This window comes from Salarias fasciatus, chromosome 19 (genome assembly GCF_902148845.1).
Source record: "Salarias fasciatus chromosome 19, fSalaFa1.1, whole genome shotgun sequence".
NCBI lineage: Eukaryota > Metazoa > Chordata > Actinopteri > Blenniiformes > Blenniidae > Salarias > Salarias fasciatus.
The window spans coordinates 5,034,417-5,049,081 of record NC_043763.1 but is presented as its reverse complement, the minus strand read 5'-3'; the positions used below and the strand labels follow the sequence as shown (position 1 = coordinate 5,049,081).

At 44.3% G+C, this 14,665-nt stretch overlaps 1 protein-coding gene and 1 non-coding gene across 2 annotated transcripts; one reads left to right on the top strand and one right to left on the bottom strand.

Annotated features, from left to right (window-relative positions):
• Positions 1-2,265: 2,265 nt before the first annotated feature.
• Positions 2,266-11,107, bottom strand: exd1 (exonuclease 3'-5' domain containing 1). Its single transcript, XM_030117466.1, has 11 exons — positions 11,092-11,107; positions 8,639-8,767; positions 8,459-8,551; positions 4,195-4,262; positions 4,038-4,124; positions 3,847-3,951; positions 3,680-3,760; positions 3,365-3,508; positions 2,946-3,137; positions 2,635-2,826; positions 2,266-2,508 (listed from the first exon to the last, which is right to left on the bottom strand). The coding sequence occupies exons 1-11, from the start codon at positions 11,105-11,107 to the stop codon at positions 2,266-2,268; spliced, it is 1,350 nt and encodes a 449-aa protein (XP_029973326.1).
• Positions 11,108-14,342: 3,235 nt separating this feature from the next.
• On the top strand, positions 14,343-14,416 carry trnat-agu (transfer RNA threonine (anticodon AGU)). The gene has a single exon. It is a non-coding gene; the product is annotated as a tRNA-Thr (tRNA).
• The last annotated feature ends 249 nt before the right edge of the window (positions 14,417-14,665 follow it).

The window sequence follows — 14,665 nt, the reverse complement described above, 5'->3', positions numbered from 1 at the left end:
GCAGCTGCCCTTCCCCCCCCATAATACTGATCCAGCCTCCTCAACCAGGAACTGCAGGACCATCTATACCCGATCACATTTCCCCCTCTGCCAGTCTTTTTTTTTGTAAATCATCCAGAGTTGTGATTGCTGTGTGAAGGTGACCTATTTTGTCGTACCTCGGGTTCCCGCCGCTCAGCCAAAACAATAAACCGGTCTTACACAGTCGGGCCTCCGTCTTCGGATGCTAAATCAACACAGCTGGACATCCTAAAGTTTGTGTTTATGTCTGTGAGCTACCTTTCCGACTGGAGCCTAAAAATAGCCGGGCCGCATCCTGCCGTGATGCCGACGGTGCTGTCATCTTTCCCTCCTGAAGGACACGACACTGTCTGAAGTCAGGAGCGGCTGCAGGGCGAGCAGAGGAGGAGGAGGAGGAGGAGGAGGAGGAGGAGGGGAGGAAACCGTGACTACCGTGTGACAAGCGCTCTGTTCCTTCCTCCCGGGCCTGAGAAACAGGAAGCGCCGCACATAAGGCATTATTGTGACGGAGAGGAAATGCAAGGTCCTCTAAAATAAGCGCTCCATTCTGGTGCTCAATGACAGGAGCCTGTCCTCCGCGGCCCCGGGCCCCTCCTCCAGGAGCTCGCTGCCGAGGGTCGCCGATATAAAACAAGCCGTCCAGGTGTTGTGTAACGTGAATCTGGACCGGTGACCCCTCCTGGGCGACCTCTCCTCCAGCACTCCGCGACCCCAGGTCCGAATAAAGAGGTGCAGAAGATGGACGCTGATAACGTCAAGTAAATCAGAGGCTGGCGTGTGAAAGCTTTTGTCCCCCCCCCACCCCGGCTGCACGCGGCCACATTTCAAAGGGTTAAAGAAGGCATATGGGTGGGATCCACCCCGCTTGTGTTCGGCAGGAGCCGGTTGCTAAGAGAGATGTGAGGCTTTGTGTCGGGCTGCCTCCCAGTTAATTAAAATCCGACATTATCTGTTTCATGCTTTCAATTAGAAAGCTCTGGAAGTGGCCCAAGCCTCTGCATGTAGATAACCATAGCAATAAGATGTGATTAATACAGAGGGAGGGGAGGGGGTGGAGGGGGGGGGGGCTGCCTGCCCTGCTGTTGTGCCTTGTTTTGATCTGAGGGACCACCTCTGATGATCCAGGAAAAACAAATGAATCTGGACGGCACCTCGAGCTGAAAATGACTTGGATCACATTAGTTTTAGTAAAACATGGCAGCTGCCGGCCGCCTGTGATCACACTCTCACACTCTCTCACACACACACACACACACACACACACACACACACACACACACACACACAGTCTTGTATTTCTATCCTTGTGGGGACCGTCCATTGACTCCCATTCATGTCTAGCCCCTAACCCTGACCCTTACCCTAACCCTAACCCACACCACAACAAAGCCTAACCCTAAAGAAATGTTTTTGCACTTTTACTTTTTTCAGTAACAACAACATGGTCAAGAAAACACTGTTTCTCCTACTTAGGACCAGAAAAAGGTCCCCACAAGGCACGTCGTTCCACGTTTTGCTATCCTTGTGGGGACATTTGGCCCCGACAAGGATAGAAATACAAGAACACACACACACACACACACACACACACACACACACACACGCACCCCCCCCCCCCGCAGTGGCGACACAGTTTAGGCCCCGGCCAAGTTCAGAGATTTTTGGTTTGTTTTTTTTGTTTTTTTTTATTTGACTCTGTCAGCAATGCTTTTGCTCAATTAGCAGCAGATTCATCAGCGGCCGTGTCTGCTTTTCACAATCAATTAACTGTGACACAGACGCCGCGCTGCAATAAATCACACTGAGCCGAGCACATCATGATTTACAGACCATGTCATGCTGGTTTTGGTTGTTTGTGTTCCACCAGCCAGTCATTACTGCTCTACGCTCCCTGTGACAAACGATCAGACTTAGAAATGTAAAAAACACACAAAAAAAAGACTTAAAATGCTCATTACAAAAACTAACTTTTATTGAACCTGTTAGGAAGATGATCAGGTGATGATTTATGAAAACAACTCAGGACATTCAGAAAATACGAACCCTGGTTACACAACATCAGCACTGCCACTAAACCTTTGTTTTTCCCCAAACATCAATGACTTTTCAGCTGCATCTACCTGCAAAAACAAAAGATTTACTGCCATCTATTGGTCACTGTAAGAAACTAGAATTCCTGAACCAGCAAAACATTTCCAGTCGTCCTGATGGGCTCTGACCTTCCTCTAATGTGCGACTGAGGCTCTACCAGCCGAGGTCTTCCTCTTCTTCAGGATCAGGTCTTGCTGTTAGTCTGGGAGCTGGAGGAGCCGCGGCGCTCCATCCGGGACCCTGAGCCGGAGGCATGTGGAGGAGGAAGCCTCTACCGATGAACGGGAAGGCCGGGGCGGCTGGCGCCTTGTTCTGAACGCAGGTGATGTTAATGAATTCGCCTGGCCTTCCTCTGCCGTTCACAGACGGAGGGCTGCGTCGACACGCCTGGGTGTTCTGCTCACACACACCCGCTGGGACTGGAGCCTCATCGGAGGGAACGGCGGTGCGTTCAGGGCTCAAGGCTCGCTGATTACTAACGCCTTCATGAGGTGATGGAGGCGGCTCCTCGGTTTCAGATACAGAAGGCTTCGGCAGCGTTCCGTTCTGGTCCTCGGCTGCAGGTGAGACCTCAGATGAGCACTCGGGTTGTTGTTGGAAGCGTGCCAGCAGGCCCTGCTCCGTGACGGGGTATTGCTCTGCGGCTAACTTCTGACGCTCCTGGAGGAGCGGCTCCAGCTGCTTCAGCTCTCTGGGCAACTCCAACATGCTTTCCTGCAGATGGCAGAAGAGACGCCACGAAATTCAGACGTTTCCAACCGACAAGCGTCTTTCTTTTAAATAAAAGTAACACGACTGAGCTACAAATCATAAATCCTCCTCCGGTGACCCACCGGGCTGGCGTGCTCCATCTCGTCGGGCAGGTAGTGGCTGGTGTTCAGGTAGCAGTCCACCAGAAGCAGGCAGTCGGTCATGAGATCGTCCATCAGCTGCATCCGCAGAGGGAGCAGGTGGATCACCGACAGACCCATCGGCTTCAGCAGAGCTGCAGGACAGGGCCGGGTGTACCACACCTCCTGCTCCTCCTGGGAGGAACACAGTGGAGAACACACGCATGTGTTCGTTACCACTTGGAGGGTTGAATTTTCCAAACATTTTAAACAAAAATCCCGACAAACAAAACAAAAAAGCATTATCAATACATGCTGTTACATTGTCTGATGTCTGGGACACTTTCTCATGAAGACACCACATTTATATCTATATAAATGTGTGTGTGCGAAGAGAATCCATCCTGACAGACAGGCTGTACCTTGGTGAGCTGAGATTTGGTCTGAATAGACGAGAGCTGGTCCGGAGGCACCTTCAGCCGGAGGCGGAGCGTCTCTTCCAGGGTACTGAGTCTGTCGGGAAGGAAGCCGCCCGTCTCCGAGCGGAAGCACAGGACGTCTGCCACCTTCAAACATGAACAGTCAGCTGCACGGCTGCACAGCAGATGGGCTGTAAAAACAATTTGATCGCTTCCAAGTATCAGAGCTCATTTATACCTACTGTTGCTGGGCTGTTTGTTGATTTTTTTTTTTTTATTCTATTATTTTTAGTCATTTTTCTCCATCTCTATATGTACCTGAGTATCAAAGACGTTGGCTAGCTTCACTCCGAACTGAGATATAAGACATCCAGCGATGGATCTGCAGTCATGAATGACCTGAACAAAATAAGTTTAAAAAAAACATTAGAGCCAAAAAAAATAGTGTCTCAGAGAGGACTTCCCACATCAATAACACTGCTCACCTTTAATATGTGCCGGCTTTCCAGGATCATGGAGAGGCCGTTTTTAAACGCCCAGGTCCCGAGTTGGAGGACGTCAAAAAAGTACACTTTGTATTTCGTGGCAATCTAAATGAACAAGATCCGCCGAATCACGTTAGGTAAGAACAAAAACAACAACAAACAAATAACTTATTCTTTTAACTTATTCTCACCAGCAGCCAGCATAATCTCCCGTTTCTATACATCTCCACACCTGCAGCGCCGACCCCGATCACTCTCTGCTTCTTGATGTGCAACACCTGATGGAGAGAAATGAGACTTCTTACTAAAACAAAATGATTTGTTAAAATAATTTTAAAGGCAACTTACAGCAGGGCCAAACTTCTGGATAAACTCGTCAATGATTTCAAGGTCGACGGCCTCCTCATCACCTACATCTGCAACAGGAAGATCCTTTTCAATAAAACATCAGTCCCTCTTTTCAGATTTGCTTTCAACAGCTGATGTGATCCAATAATTCCTCATTCAACTCACCCAATGTTAGTGATTTCCTGTATTGCTTAGGAGTGTTAATGCTCTGCTGATCTCTGTGCAAAGCAATAAATGTTACAAGGTGAGTTTAGTAAAACAGCAACATTCACACACAAGTCAATGCTTTACAAGGAAATACATTAAACAAGGCGATTAAGAATGGAGATAATAAGAAAGTAAACATCTGCAGTTTTCAGCTGTGACAAAAGCTTTCCCAAGCCTGTATTTCTGTTCTTAAGTTACTTACCCGGTGTCAGGAGTCGTTTCAAAGTCAAAGTCCACTGTGGATTAAATTGCAAATAGGCCTGTGACCAACAGCTCAAAAGTGCTTTAGTTTTTGAGATACCCCTCCCGGAGGTAGAACCAAACACAACATAGTTTTTCCTCATCTCTAAGGCCCCCCACACATGAAATGGATTCTTGTATAAAAATATTTTAATGCAAAAGTGGTAAAATTGATCTATATTGTTATACACCCACAGACAAAAAATGAAGTCTGTTCGTCTGGCGATTGAAGCATATAAACCCATGTAGATTCACTATGGAAGCACCAGAAGGTCTATAACTTGGCACAGTGAAAGCCAGGATATCCCTACACATTCTAGAAAAAACAAAATGTAAATATCTGAATTCAAATAGGAGAAATAGTCATTTTAACACATGCCTACAATAGGCGAGAATGGAAATCTATGTAGAATATTCTCTTTACTTTTTAGTGGCTTTCTAATGGAATGTCATAACAACACATATGAGGGCTTGTTTGAAAGCTGCCATTCTACTGAATCCAGCAATACCAATTGTGTACTGGTATCTTGTGTACTCATTGAGTTATCTCACAAAAGGTGTGAGGTGTCCCAGAAGAATAAAATGCCAGAGAGACACAGAGACAAGGAAATGTCTTTTTAATTGAACTGTTTTATTCAAAATAAATGCTCCTATATCTAAACATAGCTAAAGCCAATGTGTGTGTGTGTGTGTGTGTGTGTGTGTCTGTCTGTCTGTCTGTCTGTCTGTCTTTGTGTGTGTCTTGTTTTTGTCCGTCTATTAAGGTGTCTCGGGTCAAGAGGGGAGGTAGGTTTGTGGGAAACATAAGCATCTGTATATCACTCATCCACATTATCGTCAAAAACAACATGGCTCATATTTGGGCAATCAGGGAAAGGGCAAGCGCAAAACTCTATGCAGGTCAAGCCTACTGCAAGTCCAAAATTGTCCATCTTTTTGAAGTCACTCAGATGAGTCTTCAGTTTGTTAAAAGCTGTTGCCTTCCCAATTCTGTACAAGCTGCTTGTGGTATCACAACCTGTGAAGGCATGGCATGCAGGTAGACATGCACAAAATGCTGCACCAAGATTCTTTGCAATTGCACAGACTGGGACAAACCTCTCCCTTGGACCGTGTCCAGAGTGCATGAACACCTTTGAAGATCAAAATATTCCTTGACTGGAATAATACACAAGCAAAACCAGCACGTCTGTATCATCACATCTGACGATGACCCAAGAATGAGACTCTGCTGCACGTACTGCATGGAATACCAATCTGGTGTCAACCTCTTCCTGGTCACTATGCAGTTCTGTCAACCTGTCAACACCTGAGTTGCTGACCACCTTGACCTCCTCACTATTTTCAAAGCCACCTGTCAAAATGACTTTTTTCTCTGAGGATTTTCTCTCTGGCCCTGTATTGACCTATGTAGTTGCTCACAAAGCTGCATAGAGCAGCATTGTTACCACTGACCTTGATCTGCTTGCTTGGATGGTGCCTCTTCTTTGTCTTTCCAGGTCTTTGATTGAGTGTGGAGGATCAAATCTGGTCAGTTACTATTGCAACAACACATCATCAGTAGGGTAAAACTAAGCTGTCTCACGACGGTCTAAACCCAGCTCACGTTCCCTATTAGTGGGTGAACAATCCAACGCTTGGTGAATTCTGCTTCACAATGATAGGAAGAGCCGACATCGAAGGATCAAAAAGTGACGTCACTATGAACGCTTGGCCGCCACGAGCCAGTTATCCCTGTGGTAACTTTTCTGACACCTCCTGCTTAAAACCCAAAAAGTCAGAAGGATCGTGAGGCCCCGCTTTCACGGTCTGTACTCATACTGAAAATCAAGATCAAGCGAGCTTTTGCCTTTCTGCTCTACGGGAGGTTTCTGTCCTCCCTGAGCTCGCCTTAGGACACCTGCGTTACCGTTTGACAGGTGTACCGCCCCAGTCAAACTCCCCACCTGCCACTGTCAAGTAATCTTCGAAAGAGCACATCTGACTCCATATGAACCTGTTTAGATGTACCGACTCCATCAGTTTTTTCATATCTTTGAAGATTGCACACTGTTTCCGTTTCTCAGGATCCCAGACGTTCTTTGTTCTAGATTTTGACAGGCGTTGTTTGATGAAGATGCCAGCCTGCTCAACACCATCTTGGAGGAAACTTGAGAGCTCTTTAGCAACTTTCTCAGATGCAACCTGACCACTTGTAATCTTTATTAGTTCTTCATGGATAGCATCAAGATCAAAGGGCTTCTGCTTCTGCTCCACAGTTTCCACTATTTGCTGTATGTCTCGTTCATCCCTGTCCATTCTGGAAGCTCCATGTCCTTTGTGTACTGCAGAGCCTTTTGCATTAGTATCACAAAGGTCTTGCATGGCATCCACATATGCTGTGGTCTCATGCCTCATCATCAACCACCTTGTGAGAGCCCCCCTTACAGCCAACAAGGCTTGACCTGCATAGAGTTTTGCGCTTGCCCTTTCCCTGATTGCCCAAATATGAGCCATGTTGTTTTTGACGATAATGTGGATAAGTGATATACAGATGCTTATGTTTCCCACAAACCTACCTCCCCTCTTGACCCTAGACACCTTAAAGGTGTAATACAGGATTTTCTCAAAAAGACGAAGCCAAACGTCTGTTACTCACTTTTTGAACAACGCCATGCTCCAGACCATCCGCCCGGCTCTCCTGCTTCTCCCAGGAAATGTGGAAGTGTACGAGCGCGACCTCCTCTTCTCCGGCGTGCACGGCTCTGTTTACAGTTTCTGCGATCGGCCTCGCTCATACATAAAGCTTTTTTTCCAAAACAGTTACAGTTTCATTATGTCAGACTCGCCATCGGTAAGTACTAGCTCAGAAGCTCACGGCTACATAAACACTCTGAATGCGCAAAAGGGAGAAGCTGATTGGGCGCAAGCACGTAGAACCACCTTACAAAACCAGCTCGTCAGAATGATTGACAAACAGACCCACCAGTTATTTAGGTGATCCACCCAGAAATCAAAATCCTGTGTTATACCTTTAATAGACGGACAAAAACAAGACGCACACAAAGACACGCAGACACACACATACACACACACACACACACACACACATACACACACACACACACACACACACACACACACACACACACATATTGGCTTTAGCTATGTTTAGATATAGGAACATTTATTTTGAATAAAACAATTCAATTAAAAAGACATTTCCTTGTCTCTGCGTCTGTCTGGCATTTTATTCTTTTGGGACACCTCACACCTTTTGTGAGATAACTCGATGAGTATACAAGATACCAGTACACAATTGGTATTGCTGGATTCAGTAGAATGGCAGCTTTCAAACAAGCCCTCATATGTGTTGTTATGACATTCCATTAGAAAGCCACTAAAAAGTAAAGAGAATATTCTACATAGATTTCCATTCTCGCCTATTGTAGGCATGTGTTAAAATGACTATTTCTCCTATTTGAATTTAGATATTTACATTTTGTTTTTTCTAGAATGTGTAGGGATATCCTGGCTTTCACTGTGCCAAGTTATAGACCTTCTGGTGCTTCCATAGTGAATCTACATAGGTTTATATGCTTCCATCTCCAGACGAACAGACTTCATTTTTTGTCTGTGGGTGTATAACAATATAGATCAATTTTACCACTTTTGCATTAAAATATTTTTATACAAGAATCCATTTCATGTGTGAGGGGCCTTAGAGATGAGGAAAAACTATGTTGTGTTTGGTTCTACCAACGGGAGGGGTATCTCATGTTTCTGGGGCCGCGGTCACAGGCCTAAAAGTCGCGTTAGAAAACAGACATGATGGAACCTTCAATGTCAGCGTGGAGAAACTCACCGTTCATGATCTCCTGACCGATGAACAGCTTATCTCCGGCGCTCTTGCAGCCATTGCTGTCACTCACTAAACACAGAGTGAGAAAACACCTTCAGTGCTGCGGTAATACAGTAGAACAGGGTTTATTTATGAAGTAATGCCGAGTTTTCCGACCGTCCGACAGAAGCAGGGTTTTGTCCGGGCTGACTCGCTGAACGACTCCCGAGTAGGACAAGCTCTTCACGGTCAGACTGATGCGCTTCCCCTTCAGGAGATTCATGAACTGGATGTGGTCCATACCCACTTCGAAGGCAGGACCCGTTTAAAGGTTTAAAATCCTCCGCTGCGGTGTAAAAACTCGTATTTGAGTCAAACTCACGAGTCGCTGGCTGCTAATTCTCACGTCAATTCTGCACGGTTGTGCTTGAATATTGATGCGTTCAATGACACTACGTAATTCCTGCCGTCACCTTTCTCGCAATCATGATAAATAAACCGTGGATGGTGTGATCATTTATTTAGTGACTATAAGTAAAAAAGTATAAATAGATTACAATGAAACTTTGCTTTTGGGCGACACACACTCGCAGTTGTTTTAAATTGGCCTGCTTCACTATACTACGGAAGCCCGGAGGCTATTCGGGACCTGAAAAAGTTTTCGAGATTTCACAAAAGATAATACAAACAAACAAACAAACAAACAAACAAACAAACAAACAAACAAACAAACAAGTATTTAAATTTTAGTTTTGCATGTCCTTTGAGAGCTCAGTATTTTATTGCTATCTGCTAGGTGTTAAATATACTATATGAACGGTAACTGTTTAATAGTACAAATAACTTCCCTCTGGATTTAGTGAAGTTACTTCTATTCTATTCCATACTTACAGGGTGTCTGTCATCATTAAAAATAATGGGAACATTGTCTTTAAGTTGTCAAGATCTATTTAATTGTGACAGATGCCTATTGAATTATGTTCAATGTTCAAGTCACTTGATGAATTTTTCACCTAAAGGTTTTCTTAATCAGAGCGAATCTGATCCATCCTGACATATCCAACAAGTAAATCTCACTTTAGGAACATTTTAGTGTTAATATTAATAAAGATGCCGGCCTGCATGCAGTACTTGTCCTCACCATTGAAGCGTGGGGGCGCTATCCCTTAAACGTCACTTTAGACATCAGCGCGGAGCTGATAACATAATTTGAGTAATTAGATCTAAATGTACGTTTACTTGAGTACTTAACACTGCTTTCAATTGTATTCACAATTTCATTGTTGTACCAGCACCAATTTCAGCACACTTTCCACCTGTGTCTACTCTGTGAGGGGAAAAAGGAAATCCAAGGCCGGTGTCGTCTCCTTCTCAGTGAGACTGACGAATCGATGCCTTTGTTCAAAGATTTATGTGGCTAATTCATCAGACCTGCTGAACAGCAGAGGATCACAGCTGGCAGCAGGTCACTCAATAGACCCACCTGGGTGGGGGGGTCGGGGTATTTACTCACTGATACTGAAAAGTATCAAGAATAGTACATTAATACAACTTAGACTTATACTTCAACACTAAAACGTGTACTTTAATATACATTTTACTTCTTTTTGCGACAAAGCAGTAATACTTGGTGTATCTTGATTCAAATATAGAAAAAGTTCAACTCATTGAGTTGTGCTTACATTCAGTTTAGCGGAATGATGTTTTCCGCTACACACACTTGGATATTATCCTGTTAAAAGCAGACATGTTGAAGGTCATATGGTGCTGGAGTTTAAAAGCTTTAATTCACCCAAAAAAGTTTTTTTTTTTTGCAAAAAAATTCAAAACTTTAAAAATTATTTCACCCAAAATATCACTTAATAACTCTGAGATCGGCATTTGAAGAAGTTGTGCAATCCATATACTTGTGTTATTACCTGGTAAAATATTAATCATATGTTATCATCTCTACATCTTTAACAGGAAAACTTAAAAGGTTGGGAAGAGGTGATAAACAAGGACTCAGGAGACACAATAACATGAAATAAAAAAAGTAAAACACATACAAACAAAAGTGAATTCGATGAGCCCTGCTCCAAAATCTGTGATCTCCTGAGGGACACAGTGAAAGACAATAACATAGAATGGATGTATTTAATAAACTGTGCATACTTCACTAGTTTACTAAGGAAAATATATTTTTTATTGCTCACATTTCATGCTAATCTACCTCCTTTTTGAAGCGAGTGCTACCGCTTCACCCTCTTGTCCAGCCGTCAGCAGGATTCCTTCTGAACAAGAACAAGAGCTCTGATGTGCAAATCAGAATATCAGAATGTTTGTAAGGTTAGAGTTCTAAACAAATGTTCCTTTTAGGGGCCCGAAGCACAATGAGACGCCATGACACCACGGTAAATATGACAGTCGACGTGGGACCAGGGTGAAACACACAATAGAGGACGATCTGTGTATCCCGTGTTTTCTTTTCGCTTGGTTTGCCTTTGTAAACCGGAGACGCTCTATTTTATGGAGAGACGCTGAGGAGAGAAGGAGAGTCGCAGGGGAAGATCACCTCTGCTGGTGCACCTTTTCCTTCTCGGGATTGTGTGGCGTCAAGTCAGAGGTTGGGTGGAGATTTCTAATCAGACGTGCCTTCAGCCACATGAGGGCAGCCTGAAGCATCACTGTGCCGTCTGATAACAGCAGTGGCTCAGAAAAGGTGCTAACAGCACAAGTACCCAGCTGCTGACAGAGAACCGTGGACAAAACTTTAGAGAACTCATGTTGACTCAGTTAACTTGCTGGTTGTTCTTATTTAATAGGTTCCTGCTTTCGTATGTTGTGATCGTGAACATGTCTGTTTAACAGCCTTTCACTCGGTCAATCTGGTGACTCCTCCAAGGAAAGAAAAAGCTGCCAGTCTGTGATCTCAATCTGACATGAGGTGACACACAATTAAAGGTGCTGTAGGCAGGATTCGGCATCTCCGCCATCTTGCTTAGGTTTGACCCATCTAAGATGGCGATTTGAAACCCAGCACAGCCAATCCTGTCCTGTTTTCTCTGACATCACGCCCTTACGCAAGTTAAGCCCCTCCCACAAGAACGTACGACGAACGCCCCTCGACCAGTCAGGATAGAGCCTCAGGGGCTCTTCTGATTGGTCAAAGATACCTGGAGCTGTTGAGATTCCTTTTCAGCTCAGAACAGAGACAGATGGAAACGCTGCGCCCTCGCGGTAGTGCAATTATGCTACACTCCTAAAGGATTATCAATGGATACTCTAACATTTAATCCAAAGAAAACACAGAAAAATTAGCACTGACTAGCAGAATCCTGCCTACAGCACCTTTAAGTATTCCTCTTATTACAGGAACTTTAACTGTGAATCATTTTAATGGAGATTAATTTGATCAAATCTGAGGAGGCATAATTAACATAAACAAATTTATCATGAAGACTGAGAAAAATACACATCAAATAGAGAAAACTGATGTTTTCTAATGTTTTAGCTGCTGTCCAAACAATAAAAACCCTCTGCACCAACATCCAGCACTGCAGCTTGAGGGTGTGTCTCAAATATCCACTGTGGACTCACTCGTTGAAGCACTTTTCTTGTAAACAGGATACCACAACTTCAATTTGAGTACAGTCTTTCTTGAAACTAATTAATTAAGATATTTGTTTCTTCTTTTGGTAAAGGTTCATACTGTCTTCGATTGCTTAGTAGCTAAAAAGGTTCTTTTAAAAGACAGATAGTGAGAGTAAAGTTACCTCTACTACCTACTACTACCTCTCAAGTGGCCGAGTTGGTCGGTGCCGACCTGTAAGCTGCTTACCAACTCGGCCAAAAGCCTCTTTTTTTTTTAAATCACGATGCTGGCTACGGCGTGACGATTTGCACAGGGTTTTTTTTTGTTTGTGCGCCGCTTCTCCTCACGTAGCAGGCGGGAGACGGGAGGACAAACTGTGTGATTATGGTGACTGACAGGTTAGAGGTGGATAATGTACCTGGAGCTTCATGTTTGACATTTTTATTTGCTTGTCCAGCTTTTCAACATTTTCAGGCAGGGCAGAAATCTGTGCTGCCTTGACTTCAGGCCAGACCTCCTGCAGGAGCCAGTCAAGAGTTTTATGACGATAATTTTCAATACAGGCCAGATTAACCTTTTTAGAGATACGGGATATCAGGTTACACAGCACCAGATGAAGCCTCGCTTTGGAAACTTTCTCCTGTTCTGTTTCGTCCTCTGTGTGACCAACAGCCTCAGCAGGATTGGCCACCTCAACCTCTGCTAGGGACTGAGGCCAAGGCGACTCTGGCGTCTCAGAGGAATCTGGGTCCACCAGCGGTTCCGTTTCCAGAGGTGGTTCTGGGTCCACGGGAAACTCTGGTTCCTCAGGTGACTCTGTTTTCACATTCGAATGTGGCTTCTCAAGTGACTCTGGCTCTACAGGTACATTCAGATCAGGTTCTGGACCCTCGGGTGAAGCTGTGATCACCTGTTGAGTGTCATGTAAAGCGAGCGTCACCTTGCTCCGGTAGCTGTCCTACTGAATGCTCAGCCACCACTCCCTCATTGAAAAATATTGCCTCAGTTTTCTCTCAATATCAGGCTTTGTACTACCAAAGACGTGCTCTTGAAAAATGGAGCAGATATTGGAGAACACTTTGACTTTTGGCATTTGAACCTTTTTGAATGCGAGAACAGATTCAACACGCTCCGGCACCGTCAGTAATGGCTTCTGGTCTTGAAATGGTGAGAAGTCAATGGTGTCCAGCTTTACCACAATACGGAAAATACACACAGTTGAAAACGCCCAATCCAAGACATTCATGATCCTGTCGGCAGCAACTTTCAGCGACTGTCTGTACTTCTGTTCTGCATTTCCAGATGTACTGCAGACATTGTGAGCCCTAAAATCCCTAAGAATATCATCAGCAAGTTCTGAGGCTCCCTTACTGACTTGAATGATCTTATATTTTACTTCCTGGTAATCGGGATCAAGGATGTCATCGTGAAGAGGAAGGGCAATTTCTTCAAGAAATTCCCAGATGACAGTAAAGATCTCTTTTGGCTTTGACCACTTGAAGTGGTCTGTTGCTCCTTCAGAGACGCGTCTTGTCTCTCCATCTCCCTCACTTCTCCTCGGCGTTTCTTCTTTGCCAAAAATCCTATCAGACATCTCCTGAAGAATGCTCTTCATCATTTCTTCTGCATCTCGAACCACCTTGTGCTGTCGTTCAGGTGGAGCGACAGGTTGACCAAGAGCAGGCTTTTCTGCTGCCCCCCCCAGACTGAGCTGAACTCACACGTTCTGTGACTTCTTCAGCCAGAGACTGGATCAGGCTCCTTGAGGTGTCAACATAGTCTACCTCAGCATCAAAATACAGAGCCAAACTCTCAGGAAGTGTGGCACTGAGAGAGTCACTAACCATCTGCTCTGTCAGGCTAACTTCATCATCAATCTGTTCCAAAAAAATATTTTGACAGTATGTCAATGATGTTCACAACAAACTCTGCTAAAACTACTGTTGAAGCAAAGTCCGGAGTCCCTGACTTCAACAAGTTCCACTGTCTCCCTGTCAACTTTTGTTTGAAGGATTGTCATGTATGCTCATAGTAGTCACACACAGCATGCTAAAATATTTAGAACCAATTTTAAAAGGTAAAGGATGCATTTTATGTACATACGATGTGTGATGATAAATAATGTCAATGAAATTACTCCATGATATAGTTCCTTTCAAAAAACTTTTTTTTCTGTCTGTTCTTATGTCTGTTCTGCCCTGCTGGGCGTTTTGCAGAGAGTCTGGGGTGCATGGCTCCTGGCTTGTGTCAGTTTGGGGGCGCATGTCCTTCATCCTAATTCATAGTGCTTATCGTTCTGAACCACACGGCACTGTAGCTTAGCTGGTTAAAGCACCTGTCTAGTAAACAGGAGATCCTGGGTCCAAATCCCAGCAGTGCCTTGGCCTTCACTTTGTCAACAATGACAGTGGTTTGTTAAATGGAGATCCTTTGACAAAATAATAGCTGTTTATATGCATGTAATCTCAATTTAAAGGCCCACTCCACTCAAAATCATGTTTTTCATGTTCACATGTACTCACCTTAACTTGAAGGTGTTTTTAAATGAATATTTTAATTTCAACCCTAATCCTTCAAAGTGGTCTTAGACCCTGAACTCTGATCACTCCCAAATTAAAATTTACATTTCA

Excerpts from the sequence above, each read along its gene's own strand:
- exd1 (XM_030117466.1), bottom strand. Across the intron at positions 4,263-8,458 it reads TCTCCACGCTGACATTGAAG|ATGTAGGTGATGAGGAGGCC; the intron begins GTTCCATCATGT and ends TTCCTGTTGCAG. Across the intron at positions 4,125-4,194 it reads TCCAGAAGTTTGGCCCTGCT|GTGTTGCACATCAAGAAGCA; the intron begins GTAAGTTGCCTT and ends TCTCTCCATCAG.